The sequence below is a fragment of the Stegastes partitus genome, unplaced genomic scaffold, assembly GCF_000690725.1.
Source record: "Stegastes partitus isolate 25-593 unplaced genomic scaffold, Stegastes_partitus-1.0.2 Scaffold89, whole genome shotgun sequence".
NCBI classification, from domain to species: domain Eukaryota; kingdom Metazoa; phylum Chordata; class Actinopteri; family Pomacentridae; genus Stegastes; species Stegastes partitus.
The window spans coordinates 729,140-744,071 of record NW_007577820.1 but is presented as its reverse complement, the minus strand read 5'-3'; the positions used below and the strand labels follow the sequence as shown (position 1 = coordinate 744,071).

General features: G+C 40.6%; 2 protein-coding genes across 2 annotated transcripts in view; one reads left to right on the top strand and one right to left on the bottom strand.

The window, feature by feature from the left end:
• The window catches only part of ehd4 (EH-domain containing 4), a 41,079-nt gene extending 35,523 nt beyond the window's left edge, over positions 1–5,556 (bottom strand). Inside the window, exon 1 of the mRNA XM_008277137.1 lies at positions 5,214–5,556. Coding sequence (XP_008275359.1) covers positions 5,214–5,443 — 230 coding nt within the window. The 5' untranslated portion in view covers positions 5,444–5,556. The remainder of the gene's footprint in view (positions 1–5,213) is intronic.
• A 1,468-nt stretch (positions 5,557–7,024) lies between these two features.
• The window catches only part of g2e3 (G2/M-phase specific E3 ubiquitin protein ligase), an 11,831-nt gene continuing 3,923 nt past the window's right edge, over positions 7,025–14,932 (top strand). Inside the window, exons 1-6 of the mRNA XM_008277128.1 lie at positions 7,025–7,083; positions 11,628–11,696; positions 11,996–12,093; positions 13,031–13,132; positions 13,307–13,431; positions 14,244–14,412. Coding sequence (XP_008275350.1) covers positions 11,648–11,696; positions 11,996–12,093; positions 13,031–13,132; positions 13,307–13,431; positions 14,244–14,412 — 543 coding nt within the window. The 5' untranslated portion in view covers positions 7,025–7,083; positions 11,628–11,647. The remainder of the gene's footprint in view (positions 7,084–11,627; positions 11,697–11,995; positions 12,094–13,030; positions 13,133–13,306; positions 13,432–14,243; positions 14,413–14,932) is intronic.

Genomic DNA, 14,932 nt, shown 5'->3' with positions numbered 1-14,932 from the left:
TACTCTTATGTGATATTCTGTTAAAACTGTGACACTATATTAAAATCACTTAATTCTGCATGATGTTAATCAACCAAAAGTAAACGAACCAGATTTGGCAAAACCCCAAAAATTCTGAGCTACTCTGTGCGACTGTAAAGCCATGACTGACTTGGTCATAACCAACAGTCACGTGACAGAAATTCAGAGAGTCTTTGGGAAACAAGTCGGCTCATACTTAGAATAACCACTTAATTTTCAGATAAACACTAGTTGGTGCACATTTTGGCTGAAAATTTGATGCAAAAGCCAATTATTAGAAATAAAAACAACCACAATATGTACATGTAAAAAAGCTGTACAAATATAGATATACATCAAACACATGTCCACTCACATATGGTATAATATTTAAATATCTGTCGTATGAGGAGACAACGTTTGTTCCAGTTTTGGTAACAGCTACGGACACATTAGAAATGTTGATTTGTCAGATTTTTGTTTTCTTTTTTCCTCATTCCTTCCATTCTAACTGCAGGACTTCATATTGTAGTGACAAACGAGCCACAGTGAGGACAAATGAAACAGGAGTAAATAAAACAGCCAAACTGCTCAGACCAGGGCTGAAGCTTCAACTCGTGTCCTCCACTGCAGTTTTTGTGATTTTCTAGTTACAATGTTTTAAACTGCATGTAAATCTAAATGTTCTGGAACAACATCTGCAGCAGACGTTATTTGTTTTACTGTAGAACAAACCTGATTTAAATGAGGAAATATTCAAATTTGCTGCCCTCAATGCTAAACGTGACAGTTTCTCTTCCTGGTTCTGTATCAGGAGCTCCAGAACCCACAGCTGACCTGCTGCAGCCGCAGGTTTAGTTTGATCTGCTCCTGACTGACGTGTCGGAGCTTCTAGCTGCGAGTCAGAGTCAGAGTCTGCAGGTCGCAGCTCGTCTCTGCTGTCAAAGGGCTAAAACAGCGACTATGAGACACTCACAGTACAAACTGTCCACAGAAACTGCAGCGGCCTGCAGACCGAACCAGAGCAGGAGCTTCAGGTCCAAACAGAACCAGCACAGGAACATTAACCATCTTTCAAAACCAGTACACACCTCTATGATTAGTTTATCAGCTGAATAAACAACCAGTCACATCATTTGTTTTACCACTCGAGGGTTTCTCCTGCAAACAAACTTTAAGTCGACAGATTTTCTTATGAAGTCTGGCTGTGACTCCCCTCTAAACACTGAAGGTGTGTGAGCTGAAAACAGCTGATCCGTGAGGTGAGCTGACTGTTTCCACCTTAACGATTAAATAACAGTTTATAAAGAGGAACAAGTTGTGCCAAACTCCTTTCAAAAATTGCTCAATTTAAAACCGCCCTGTTATTTGGCAACTGGAAGGTGTGTTTTCACTGCAGGAAGCGTTGCAGGAACTCAGGTCGCCTCCCAGTGTTTACTCTGGAGGAACCAGGAGCTTTAGGAGCTTCTGGGGAGGAGCTCAGAGCGCTGAACGCTGCCAGCAGTCACCACGTTTTACAACCACGTTCAGGTCTCATGTTTGCAGAAGACATTTAGAGGGAATCTCTTTAATTTGATGAATCTCTGCAGGACTTTGGTGCTGCTGTGGGAACACTAAAGCGCTGCAGGAACTTTAGGAAATGTCTGATCCACTCAAGCAGCTGTCAGCACTGTTAAATTTAATGCAGTTTTCATGTGTGGATAAAAATTGACAGATTTTTTAATACAGTTTGGTCTGGATCCACATGAGCTGCTTTCATTTGGGATCAGAGAACAAATGAATGCTCTGAACCCCAAAACCCAGCAGCAGCTTTGAAATATGTCATAAATGACAGAATTAATCAGCCACATAGTGTAAAAACAGAAAAAGAGAATCAGTTTCTGCTTTTTTGAACGTGTCATCTGTGACAAGTAGTTAGCTCAGAAAAAATGGTTGAATTTAAGCTCAAAACGGTGATATTTCATTAAAACTGTTCAACACGTCTTGTTTAATAAACATTTGCAGCAACTAGACTCATTCTGAGCTCAACCGTGAAGCCACGACTGACTCAGAGCTTCTGGTGAACTGCAGGCAGTGTTTCCACAGAGCAAAGACGGAAGTTAACTAAAAATATAAATAGTTCAATATCTATAGTGTGTGGAGCCTAAATGTTTTATAGTGTTAGACATGTTGATTCCAGTTGTTTTCAATTTTTGTGAAATAAATAATCCAAGAAACTTGCTTCTTCTCTCTGGTCTCCATCGTTCTGACTGAGTCCTGCTGACAGCAGACGTCTCTGAGTTCTCTCCAAAGAAAAACACCCAGAGACTGGTTCAGTTCAGGGGGTGAAACAACTGGAAATGTGTTTTTAAAGACACAAACTTTATCTGCAAAAACTGAAACTGGGTTCAAGTGTGAAAAACACCCAGAAACTGCAGCTCAAAGAGAATTCATCAGTCTTCACCGTCAGCATTCACCTTCATGAAAACTGACCATAAATTAGCAGATATTTGAATGGAGTCTGGTGAGACAGTCACATATACAATAATGAGCAGCAGAACATAATCAGTATTTATCGGCTCTTCAGTGCAGCAGAATCAGTTTGTGGAAGCTGTTGTTAGCATCAGCTGCAAAAACTCACTTGGAATTCTGACTTCTGGCCTTTAGAGGACAAACGAAGCCTCTTGAACTGAACTGAACCACATGTTGTTGTCATGACATAACTTCCACTTGTTCACCATCTCCTGCTAGAGAAGAGTCAAAGAGCTTTAACCACAGAGCTGCTGGTTGGCTTTAACGAGGCCAGAACTCCTCCTGAGGCTGCTTTCATGTGCTCCACACGTGAGTTTCAGTAAATGAGCCTCTTTGTTTCCAAACAAAGGGCCTTAAATTGACTGAATTTCCCATGAAGTCTGGCACACAGTGAGCATCCACATCCTCCACATCATCAGCTGAAGCTCCATCAGCCAGATCAGCCTTAAATGACTCGCCAAAACGGGGAGTGATGTCACAGCCGTGTCACCGGAGTGACGTAATCAGGAAGTAGCGAGCAGGTCATTAATGAAACGGTGCAAATGGTGATGCTGATGTTTCCTGCCTGCAGCTCCATTAAACTACAGCCAGGAGACAGAAATAGAACTACAATTATGTAAGGATGACTCATCAGTTTAAAGCAGCTCTGATTGGTTCAAGTCTAACTGGCTCCGCCTCCTGTGGCTGAATCCATAAAGTCCAGCATCAATGGGGGCTTTAAATCCCCCAGTTTGTCCTGAAGGCAGCAACATAAAGGTTATTGTTTTATTCCACTGCTTCTAATCAATGAACCGCTTTTACGTGTTCAGTACACTCTGGTCCAGACTTGTATTTGTATTTAACTACAAAATAATCCTAAAATCTTTACATTTTTCCACTTTTTCAATTCAAAATTTGACAATTTTATTTGTATTATATGTTGTTTTTAAACTGTTTAGGGCACATTCAAATGGCTTAGCACACTGACATATGCTGCTAAACTCAACCTGCTTTACAGGGAAACAAACCGGGGAACAAAAGTGTGTTTTATTCTGATTCCTGAAGCACCAACAGTCCTCCTGAATGACAGCAAAAGTTCCTCAATTCAAGCTTCCTCTTTAGCGGTGTTGATGTGTTTTTAGGACTCTCTGAACATTCAGAAAACCTGCATCTGTTCCCTTCAATGAAACCATGAAAGAAGAAGCAAAGGCCTGACACTGATGCAGAAAATAAACAGTTTGATGCTCAAAGTTTGCAATTATTCGTAGTTTTTCTAGCTGAAGAAAATAATCCAGCAGTGATCACTGATTAATTATCTGCTGAGCTGTCAGTCAGTCATAATTTATATGTTCTTCATCAATATCAAGCAAATTCCAGATCCTATTTTTAAACTAAGTCTCACATTCACTCAGATAATTCAGTTAATTAACAGTCAAACCCAGTTTTTCTTTTTGTATTTGCTGATTTTGCTCCTCTGCACATTCATTTCAATATTTTCTTGCTGTTTTTATGAATTTATTTGATTTTCCTGCTGCACATAAACAATCTGCTGAATCTTTGTTAAACAGTAAAAATGTGCTTTTAAAACGTCATGATTGTTGTTTTTTCCAAAACCTGGTGAATTTCCTGCAGGTTCTGACTGAATGATGAAGGTTCCTGCAGCTCAGGACCCCTCTGGTCCTCCAACTTCCCTTTTCTTCTTCTCTACTTCGCTGTGAATCACTCAGACTGACGCACTGTTTATTTTTAGGAGTTTCTCCCGACTCGCCCCGTTTTAAGACACTTTTATCCTCGTGAATGTGACCTTGAATCAGGTCTGAACTCTCCTATAATGTGAATTAATGGGATTCTCTAATCACTCTTTCACCTGCTTATCTTAGTTGATTTCTTTTACTGAATTGTTTTAACCGGATACAGACAACACATCAGTAAATCCACCTTCAGATCTGATTTAACAACACAAACACAGGAGACTTCATGGAGCCACAGAATAAAGTCACAGTACAATGGCAGATCTGTTACACAGCACAGAGGAAAGAATCATTCAAAGCACCACGCAGTCACAACTACAGCTCCCATGAGCCTCAGCAGTTGTGCCTGAGGGGCGACTGGTTCAAAATCCTTCCAGTAACACCCATAAACTGAATTAAACGCTTTCACAACAAAGCTTACCAAGGTTAAGTCACGCAAAGAGAAGAGAAACTCAAGCCAAACTCCACTGAAAAAGTGTCTTATTTACGATTTTAACTTTTTCTCAATGTAAAGACAGACTTTAGACTTTTTTCCACTAAATTCAGGGAACAGTCTTGAATTCGGCACAAACCTAAGACACCAGGCTGTTTGCTGTTTCACTGATATTTCAGGTTGTCTGTGCTGCTTCTGTTGCCGCGCTTCGTCAGATTGCAACATTCTGGACGCTGCAACTAAAACATGAAGTTCTATTTGACCAGAAACACTGACAAGATTTAGTGGATTTTATTTCAGCCGAATTTGCCACAAGACTCCACACATCAGCTTGAGATATTACACTAGTCTGTGCGACTTCTTCGCCTTCATATGAAAGCAAGAGAGTCTTAAATTTGGGGTTTTTAGTATGAGGTCCGGCATGATGGGCCACCAGAGGTGATAAATTGCCTAATAAAGGTGTTTTTAACCACACGCAGCAGCTTCCAGCGCTTCCCGCCCTCTCTACAGCTGATGACGGTTCCGCAGGTGAAGGTTACCTGATGAAAGTGGTCTTCCCGGTGGAGTACTGGCCGACCAGCAGCACCATGGGTTTGCTCTGGAAGTCTGCCGGCTCCAGGGCCGGAGAGTGGAAGTCATGGAAGAGGTAGTTCTCCTCCAGCGGCAGCAGCTTCTTGGTGTAGAGGGTCTGCAGCCCCTCGGTCACCGTCTGGTACATCTCGCCCTCCTTGTTGCGGCCGCCCTGCTCCTGTTTGGCCCAGCTGAACATGCTTCCCTCCGCGCACTGACGCTCCAACTTCCCTGTTTCTCTGCTTCCAGTCCTGCGCGCAGATCCGTGCGTGTCTCTGGAGCACAGTGCCTCCTGTGTGCGCGGCTCCGGGCGGGTGCTGGAGCTGCGGCCGCTGCTGGTGCTCCTACCTGCGGGCACCGCCCTTCCCCCGTGACGCTGCACAAACAGCAGCAGATGAAGTCAGAGGGTCGCTGCGGTGGAAACAGTCGGAGTGAAACGTGTTGACAGATGATTCCTGCTTCATGAGCCTCCAACAGACCAAACACACTCATACACAGCATTTTTATGGCAGCTCGCGGTTCTATTTTCATCTTTTCCCCCTTTCCAGCTGATCTTGCTGAAGTTGGTTCATTAGTTTTACCATTTTAAAATGCTTTAATCAGTGTTTTAATTATTTCATCAGCTTTTAACCTCTTAATGCTTTCACTGTCGTTAATCCACATCTATTATTTGTGAGTCTACATTTTTTATTTTCTCATTCAGCTGTGCTGTAAATGGAAAAAATAAAAAAAATTTGAAATATCAGCTCCTCACATGTGAATATTTCCCAGTTTCTCAGTTTTTTTCTTTTTTTATGAGAGTAGCCTCAAAATTTGACATGTGCATATTTTTTTAGAAAACCTATGACATATGCTGGATTTTATTAAGGTATTTGACGTATTTTATTTTATTTTAATGAAAAAATATTAAATATTTATTAGTTATTTGACAATTTATTTTTCAATGTGACATTTTATAAAATCTTTGAAATGCTTAAAAAATATGACAATAAAAAAAGTTACACTTTAAAATAATGTAACATATCTTATGAAAAAATACATAGATAAAAAAAGTATGTATTATATGAAAATATTACATATGTGAAATATTTGTAGGACATATTTTTATATAATCTAAAATATGGCATATATGAAAATGTGGCATAACTAATAAAATATGGCATTTCATTAACTCTTTCACATAGTTTCTGGAAACATAGCATATAAATATATGACTCATTTTGGGACACATTTTTATTTTAAAAAATATTTATATTTTATGAAAATATGGCGTTGTTTGTGACAATATGTGAAACCCATGATATATTATGTATGAAAATATAACATTTATGAACAATTAACATTTTGCTAAACAATGCGACATAATAAATAAATTACGACGCCTGTTTTACGAATTATTCAAGAGATATTCTATGACAAATGAATATATAAAGTCATGAGATGCTGAAAAATGTGACACGTTTTATTAAAATTATGCAATGATATATTAATTAACTAGCATATTTAATAAAAGAATATATAATATGATGTATGTTTATGTATATTAAAATTAAAGTGAGCCTCTGGAAGGGACAATATACGAACTTACTGTGTATTAAGAATAATAGTGCCAGTACGAGCCATCAGGGGGCGCTGCAGCGGCCAGCTGGAGGAATAACGTAGAAGAAGAAGCAGCAGCGATTTTATCCGCAGTAGAAGAAGAAGGAAAGGAGGCGGAGCAGCTTTTTGTTTTGAAAGAGGGAAATTTAAAAGTGTACGTTAGTCTGAAGTTAATCCAAACAAACGGAATAGACCCAGAAAAATGTCGGAAAACTGACGCGTTTCACTCCTGGACGTAAAGTAAGTTCACAGAAAAACGTTCTTTCTTTTCAGGAAAAGTTTAATTTCGACGTTTCTTCTTTGACGTTTGAACGTCTGTAACGTTTGACACTGAAACGGACTTTGTGGTTAAAGAGCGGCTTTGCTGCGCAGCTTGTTCGGGTTTCTCTCCTGATACACGTCGTTGTGTTGTTCTACGGTCAGATTTAAAACATTAAACTGTGACTGGATGCCTCTATAGTGACGCTACACACCGTTTATGTCGGTTTAATCCTTCCCGCTAGCTGTAGGAGCTAGCTGCTCCAGACTAACCAGTGATCTGTTAACGAGTGATACTAGTGACAGATGTTTGGTAGGCGTGGCTACTCAGGACCCCTGACCAGGAAATAAACAACTTGACAAGTTAGTCTCTAAAAGTCAGATTTCTGCTGTACTTTTCTTTTCGGTTTTGACAAAAATATCTGGAAATAAGAGCCTCCTCATGCTGTCTCATTTAAATTCACAAACATCAAAAGTTGCAGAGGATAGAAGGAAGGTGATCCAGGTTAACTGGAGATGTTTGCTGTATTTACCCTCCAGATGTTTGCAGATTCATCCCGACCAGACCTGTGTGTGTGTGTGAAGATAAAGATGGAGAAGACCTCACCGACAAAAGTAAACGTTAGTAAAGCCTATATCCATGTCAGTATCATCTACAGACAGCAAAACCAAACATGCTGACCAAAATAAAAAACGTGTATTTTTCAAGTCCAATGAGAGGATTCAAAATCATGTCATCCAGATGTAGAAATACGAGTTCTGTGTTTAACTCATTGTGCCACCGATCAGCTCCATTAGGATCCTTCTCATTCGTGACCCATTTCATCCATAGAGATCGTTTCCATCCAGCCAGATGTTTAACACCAGGTTATTACTCAGATCAACAGGTGATAGTCACAACTTAACATCCAGAGATACGGAGCAGAACTTCAGGCTTAATTCGGGTTTGTTCACTAAAACACACGCAGCAGAACATGAGTTTGGTTTGATAGAATCATCAGAACAAACTGAGGCCACGTTGTCAGAACTACTCACTGAGAAAACACTACAAACATGTCCAGTCCTCCGTCACCAGTCATGTCAAGCGATGTGTTTTTCTGTCACTTCTTAGAAACACGTTCAATTTAATCAAACCAAACTGATGCTGTGCTGCGTGTTGTTGTGGTGGGAGGCTGCTGTGTGTGCTTCAGTGAACAAACCCGAGTTAAGCTTCACATTCTGCTCTGGATCTCTGAGTCTGAATGCACAGACTGACACACAACACAACACGGTTCTATGTTGTGGGTTTTGTTCGGTAAGATAATATGTTTTGTGTGTCGTTATTAAACAGGCAGTGTGTGTCTGTGTTAAGTTGTGACTATCATCAGTTAATCTGGGTGTGTTTCCTGAATAATGGAAAAGATATATAGGAATGAGAAGGATCCTAGTCGAGCTGATTGGTGGCACAATGCGTAAAACACTGAACTCGTACTTTTACATCTGGACCACATGGTACCGAATCCTCTCATCGGACTTGAAAAATATGAGTTTTTTTTATTTTTTATCAGCATGTTTGGTTTTGCTGTCTGTAGATGATATTGACATGGATATAGACCTTATTAATGAGTGATGTTGACTTTTGTCAGCGAGGTCTTCTTCGTGTCGTATCTTTATCTTGACCCACAGACAGGTCTGGTCGGGACGAATCTGCAAACATCTGGAGGATAAATACAGCAAACATTGTCAGTGAACCTGGTTTCTGTCTCACCGTCGGACTGACGTCACATCCTGTCACTAGTTAATCTGGTCAGACTGTCGTACTCCACCGCGGCTCAGCGATGTTTCCATTCCACCGGGTGAAGCTCGCTTCAAACCATGTGTTTTACTTGTAGGCTGAACAGCCTTGACTCACTACAGCGCGATAAGTGGAGCCAGTGTTAAAGCTGACAGCAAGAACATTTTGCAAGAGTTTAATGACGTTTGTGTTTTTTTGAACAGGCGTCGGCACAGTCAGCTACGATCTACATTACTGCTGTAAGAGCTGCTTACTGAACATCACCAGTTAATCTGAAGCTTAGCAGTAGCCTGTAGGTGTAGACAAGGCACCTGCCTGCAGGCCTCCACAGTCAAGTCAGTTCTGGTGCAGGCTCTTTTTAAAAAAAATAAAAATAAAAATATTTTTTTCAAAGACTTTCTTAAACAACAGCAATGATACAAAGCCTTGTAGGAAAATCACTAGTGCACATACATGGTCAAGTGAAGAGTATAAAACGCAGTAAACAGAAATAACAACAAAAGTGGGCTGCAGTAACATCACATCATACTGAGCAGGCTGCATATCGATGGGTTTCTTTCCGACAAGAGTTCTAAACACTGAAAATAATTCCTCAGTTCTTTTCTGAACCCAACAGTGGAGGGCAGACAGTTCTTCCATTTTTTTACTGTGGATATGATATTTGCCTAAAATAAAAACAATACTGACAAGTTTTTGGTATTTTTCAGGGATTGCTTCAACATACAACAATGTTTGCAGAGGATCCAGAACAATGTCATGACCTGTTTTGATCCAAGTAATAACTTCTTTCCAAAATTTTAAAGAAAATGGGCAAGAAAAAAAACAAGTGCTCTAATGTTTCTCTACCATCTCCATGAAAAACACAAACATAGCTCTGCCTCACACTTAAACCGCTTCTTCAGAGGGTAGTAATGATTAATTATTTTAAACTCTGTTTCTTTGACTTAGGGAGAAACAGGCCACTTCAAATCATTTTTTGGGATCATGTGGTTCAGAAGTGTCACCCACCCCGGACTGCCAAAATCTATTTCTGTTTAAAAGCATGGAGGATTTTTTTATTATTACATTGCTTTTTCTCTCATTTTTAATTCTGGTAGTTTAGCGATCACCTTTGAATTTATTAGAATATTTTTAATCATCTGTAACAAGGAGGTGCTGCAGGTGTCTCGGTGGTTAGCACCGTCGCCTCACAGCTAGAAGGTCGCTGGTTGGCGTCCCGGTGAGGACACCCGGGATCTTCCTGCGTGGAGTCTCCATGTTCTCCCCGTGCAGCGTGGGTTCTCTTCGGGTTCTCCAGCTTCCTCCCACAGTCCAGAAACATGTTGAGGTTAATTGGTGATTCTAAATTGTCCGTAGGTGTGAATGAAACAAAAATGACAATAAACAAAAGTTTAGTACATAAATTAAAACCATATAAACGCATTCACACTGTCCTCACAGTGGAGCTGTCCTCCTAGTAGAGCTGTCCTCTTAGTAGAGCTGTCCTCACAGTGGAGCCTGCACCGGAGCGGACCTGAACAAGCCCTGGCTTCGTGCTCGACTGGATGAACCTCCTCAGGGTTCCTGCGATGACCCTAAACACACAGTCCATGCCAGCTGTATAGATCCTCCTCGTGTCTCTGCATCCATTCACCTGCTCTGTGTCCACATGATCACCAATCGGGTCGTTTTATGGGTTGAAATAGCTTGAAAGGACCGGTTCAGCTCCTATAATGCAGTTTTCCTCCTCTGAAGAAGTGATCATAGCTCCTGCAGTAAAATGTTATAAATGCATCAGAATAACTTGATTTGATTCCTGACTGTTATATTTATATCCATCCATTATCTATACACCGCTTAATCCTCACGAGGGTCGCGGGGGGGCTGGAGCCTGTCCCAGCTGACTTAGGGCGAAGGCAGGGGACACCCTGGACAGGTCGCCAGTCTATCGCAGGGCCACACTTAGAGACAGACAACCAAGCACACTCACTTTCACACCTACGGACAATTTAGAATCACCAAATAACCTCAGCATGTTTTTGGACCTTGTGGGAGGAAGACGGAGAACCCGGAGAGAACCCACGCTGCACGGGGAGAACATGCAAACTCCACGCAGAAAGATTCCGGTGCCCCCACCGGGACGCGAACCGGCAACCTTCTTGCTGCGAGGCAACAGTTTATATTTATATATATACACATATATACAAATTCATAAATTGTGTTAATTCCGGTGTAAACCTGTACATTAAGCAAACTGAATGTCAGATTAGATTACATCATGAACTACAAACTTTTTTAAAAAAAATTTTCCTCTGCGATATTACAAAGTGGTGAAAAATGCTCTTTGTGGTTTGTGATGTCTTGGGTTCAATATAATATCAAGTTTAAATCTTCACATTTAAGAAGCTGGAACCAGTAAATCTGTCACATCTGTGCTTTAAAACCAGAAAACAGACAGACGATGATGCTGCTGATACAAAAATGAACCGCTGTTTTTATCGTCGGTTATTTTCTGGATGAAGTGATTGGTTGTTTGGTTACGAAAAACGTCTTGTTTTGTTCAAAGATATTCAGTTTACGCTCACAGAGGAGCAAAGAAAGCAGAAAATGTTTACATTTTAGAAGCTGCAATCAAAAAATTGAGACTGTTTTTGTTTAAAACAAACTGTTTAACCAATTAAGAAGAGAGTTGGTGATGATTAATTTTAGTCGATAACTACCAGATTAATCATCGCAGACTGCACATTGTTTACTGAAGGTTTTGCTCTTGCAGGATCGATCGACGCCAACGTGATGAAGAAGAAGACGGGAAAGTTGCAGGGCGACAGCATCAAGGAGGACTGTGAGTTAAATGATCACTTTAACAACCGTCACTGCTGCGGCCGTTACGCCGATGAAGAATATAAAAAAAAAATAGAGTATAGAATAAAAAATCTGAATAAAAAATAAAAACCAGCTGGGATATTGCATTCAAGAAATTCTTGCACTAGGAGTATGAACAGAGATTTTTCTGTTTTACATTGAAGAATGGTTAATGGGAATTTGCGGCGTTCAGGGCAACGACAGCTCTTGTGTATAAACTGTTCTTTAGTCTGAATGAATGAATGAATGAATGAATGAATGACTGTGTTTTGTTTCCAGGCTGTGCTCTGTGCAGGTTCAGTGACGATGATCCGGCCTTGTTCGGGGAAAAAGTGACTCTCAAAGAGCACAAGCTGTCCGTCCACTACTTCTGTTTGGTGAGTTTATACGAGTTCTTTGCTTCATACAGCAGCTGTCATGCAGGTAGAAAGTCACTCAGAGGATTTACAGCGAACGCATAAAGCAATAAAACCGTGTTGGGAGACGAGTGCATGCCACAATACGAATAAAACATCAAAAACAAATCAGACAGGCTGTTAAAAAGTAAATAAAATAAATACAAAATAGAAAAACTTGTTAACCTACTTAAGAGGAATTAAATTAATAACTATTATTTTATAATCATTGTTTATATTACGATATAATCAGAGCCTTAAGAATAAAATAGAACATGAGAGATAAATTATGAAACTATTCTGAAGCCACCAGTTACAGAAGCTGTGTCCATTTGTTCATTCATTTCATTTAAGCAACAGAAACGAAGACCAAACTCTGCTTTCACCTTTTCCAGGTGCAGTCTCTGATCGCACCTTGTATGTGTCTGACTTCTTGTTGGGTTCTTTAAATTCAGAAAACAGTGAAAAATATCCGTCAGACTTTACAAACTCCAATATCAAGAAGCCAGTTTTGTTTAACCAACTTTCCAAACTGCAGAAATAATCAGCCTACTATCAAGAAAGCGTTTTAAAATGGCTGAAATGATTGTCCAGATTTGGTATTTTAGGTTTGAACCTTAATATTTAGACTGGTTGGGTAAATTTATAACGTTAACTTAATTCTCTATGTTGTTGTTGAGGGTTGTTGACTTCTGTACATCCTGCTTTGTGTTGTCTGTCGAAGCACTGTGCTGTATAAATCAGGTTATTATCGTTAAATAGGTGCAGATTATTCTGTCCTGTGAGACTCAATACATCCTTTATGTTTCTCAGATGATCAAAGCCAGTTCGTTTGATGGAAACATGCTTCAGTGTCTTTATGACTTTATGATGGATCTGATATTTAGAATGTGTTTTATCACAATCATGTGTCTATCAGCTTACGTCTTGTGGAGTTTACCAGCGAGGAGAAGAGAACGAAGGCATCTTCGGCTTCCTGGTGGACGACATCAAACAGGAGATCCGACGCTCGGCTCGACTGGTGAGTTCAACGTGTTTTACCTCAAAACCTTTAGAGCTTTAGATGAACGAGTGCAAACAAAACTCAGTCAGGAGTGAAACCGATGAACATGATCTGTATGAGCAGGCCTTCTGTGTGTTTACTGTTTGTTTGTTTGTTTGTTTGTTTGTTTGTTGTTTGTTTACTGTGCTGCAGTCGTGCTGCGTCTGTAAGAAGAAGGGAGCTTGTGTCGGCTGCAACGTCAGAAGCTGCAGGAAGATGGTTCACTTTCCCTGCGGGAGGAAACAGATGTTTGTCTCTCAGTTTACTGGACTTTTCCCGTGAGTTCTGACTAACATCTACCTGTTTATTGTCAGAGTTTTTTCTGAGCTCCAACTGCAACCAGAGACGAGGACAGAAGCTTCCAGTAGTCACCTTCAATTCTCTGAGCTGCGTCTGGCCGATAGCTAACTGTTCAATAATGTAAACAGCTTTTTGCAGAAGACTTTTAGTGCTTTGAACGTGCGTTTTCAGTTGTTTCACCCTCTAAACTCAGAAGGCTTTCTGTCTCCTGTTCCTTCACTGAGGTTCATGTTTCAACATAAAGTCCTGCAGCTCTGTGGAACCAGAACCACATTAAGGAGGAGCTCAGAGACATCTTCTGTCAGCAGGACTCTGTTAGAATGACAGACATTGTTTAAAAAAAGTTGCATTTTTTTGATATTTTATTTTGCAAAAATATAAACAACCTGGAATCCACATGACCAACATTTTTCTAAGTATTAAACTGTCAGCGTAAGCATTAACCTCAGATTTGGTGGATGTACTGAGAGAACCACACAGTCAGTCAAAGGAAATGAGACAATCTGATGAGTCGTCCTGTTTTTACGGTTTCTGGCTGATAAATGTTGTCATTTTAGCATTTTAAAAAGACTGCTGATGAGTTTTTGGGTTTCAGAGGGTTAGCTGAACATAAAACATAAACAAATGCATTTCAGTCACCAAGATCTCCACTTTTACTACAAGTCGTGTTTGTTCCTAATCAGTTCTGGTTCTTCTTGATCGATACGAACCAGTGTGTAATCAGACCACATCAGCCGACTCCAACCAGAGAAGCTGAATGTGGTCCAGACCCCCGTCTCTCTGTGTCCAGGTCTTACTGTCCGGATCACAGTCCGGCTCAGTCCCTGTGTGGAGGTTTGGACATCAGCCTGCCTCAGTCCTGCTCCATCTGTCTGGACTCCATCGACCCCGTCCTCTCCTTCTCCGTTCTCAAGTGTCCGTCCTGCCACACCAGCTGGTTCCACAGAGACTGTGTGCAGGTAGAACACACCTGTGTGACTGTCTCAGACCTGCTTTAAAATGTCTTCAGCGTGTTTATTCAGACAGATTTCAGGAAACATGTCGCAGCACTCTCTCAGATTTGGTTGAGACAGATCACAGGGATTGAATGACTCCAGCAGAGGACATAGTTTTCAATTTGGCCCGAAAAATAGAAGAAAAAAAAAAAACTCCAACAACTGGGCTGGTGTTGGTCCAGAAATTTCCTGTCAGTGTCTATCTATGGATGGATCCATGGTTCTACTAGAATCCAGTCTCTGGTCACATTTCACCACCTGTTGAGGCTCTAACGTCAGTAGAACCTGATGAGGTGAAGTTGGACCAGACAAGGGTCCTGGTTTTTTTTTTTATTTCAACACATCAACATGCTGATATGAGTCTATTTGGTCCCTGGTCACCTGTTAAAGGTACAGAAAAGTAACACACCTGTCCCTCACCTGGTAAAGGTACACAAGTCTAACATACCTGTCCCTCACCTGGTAAAGGTACACAAATCTAACA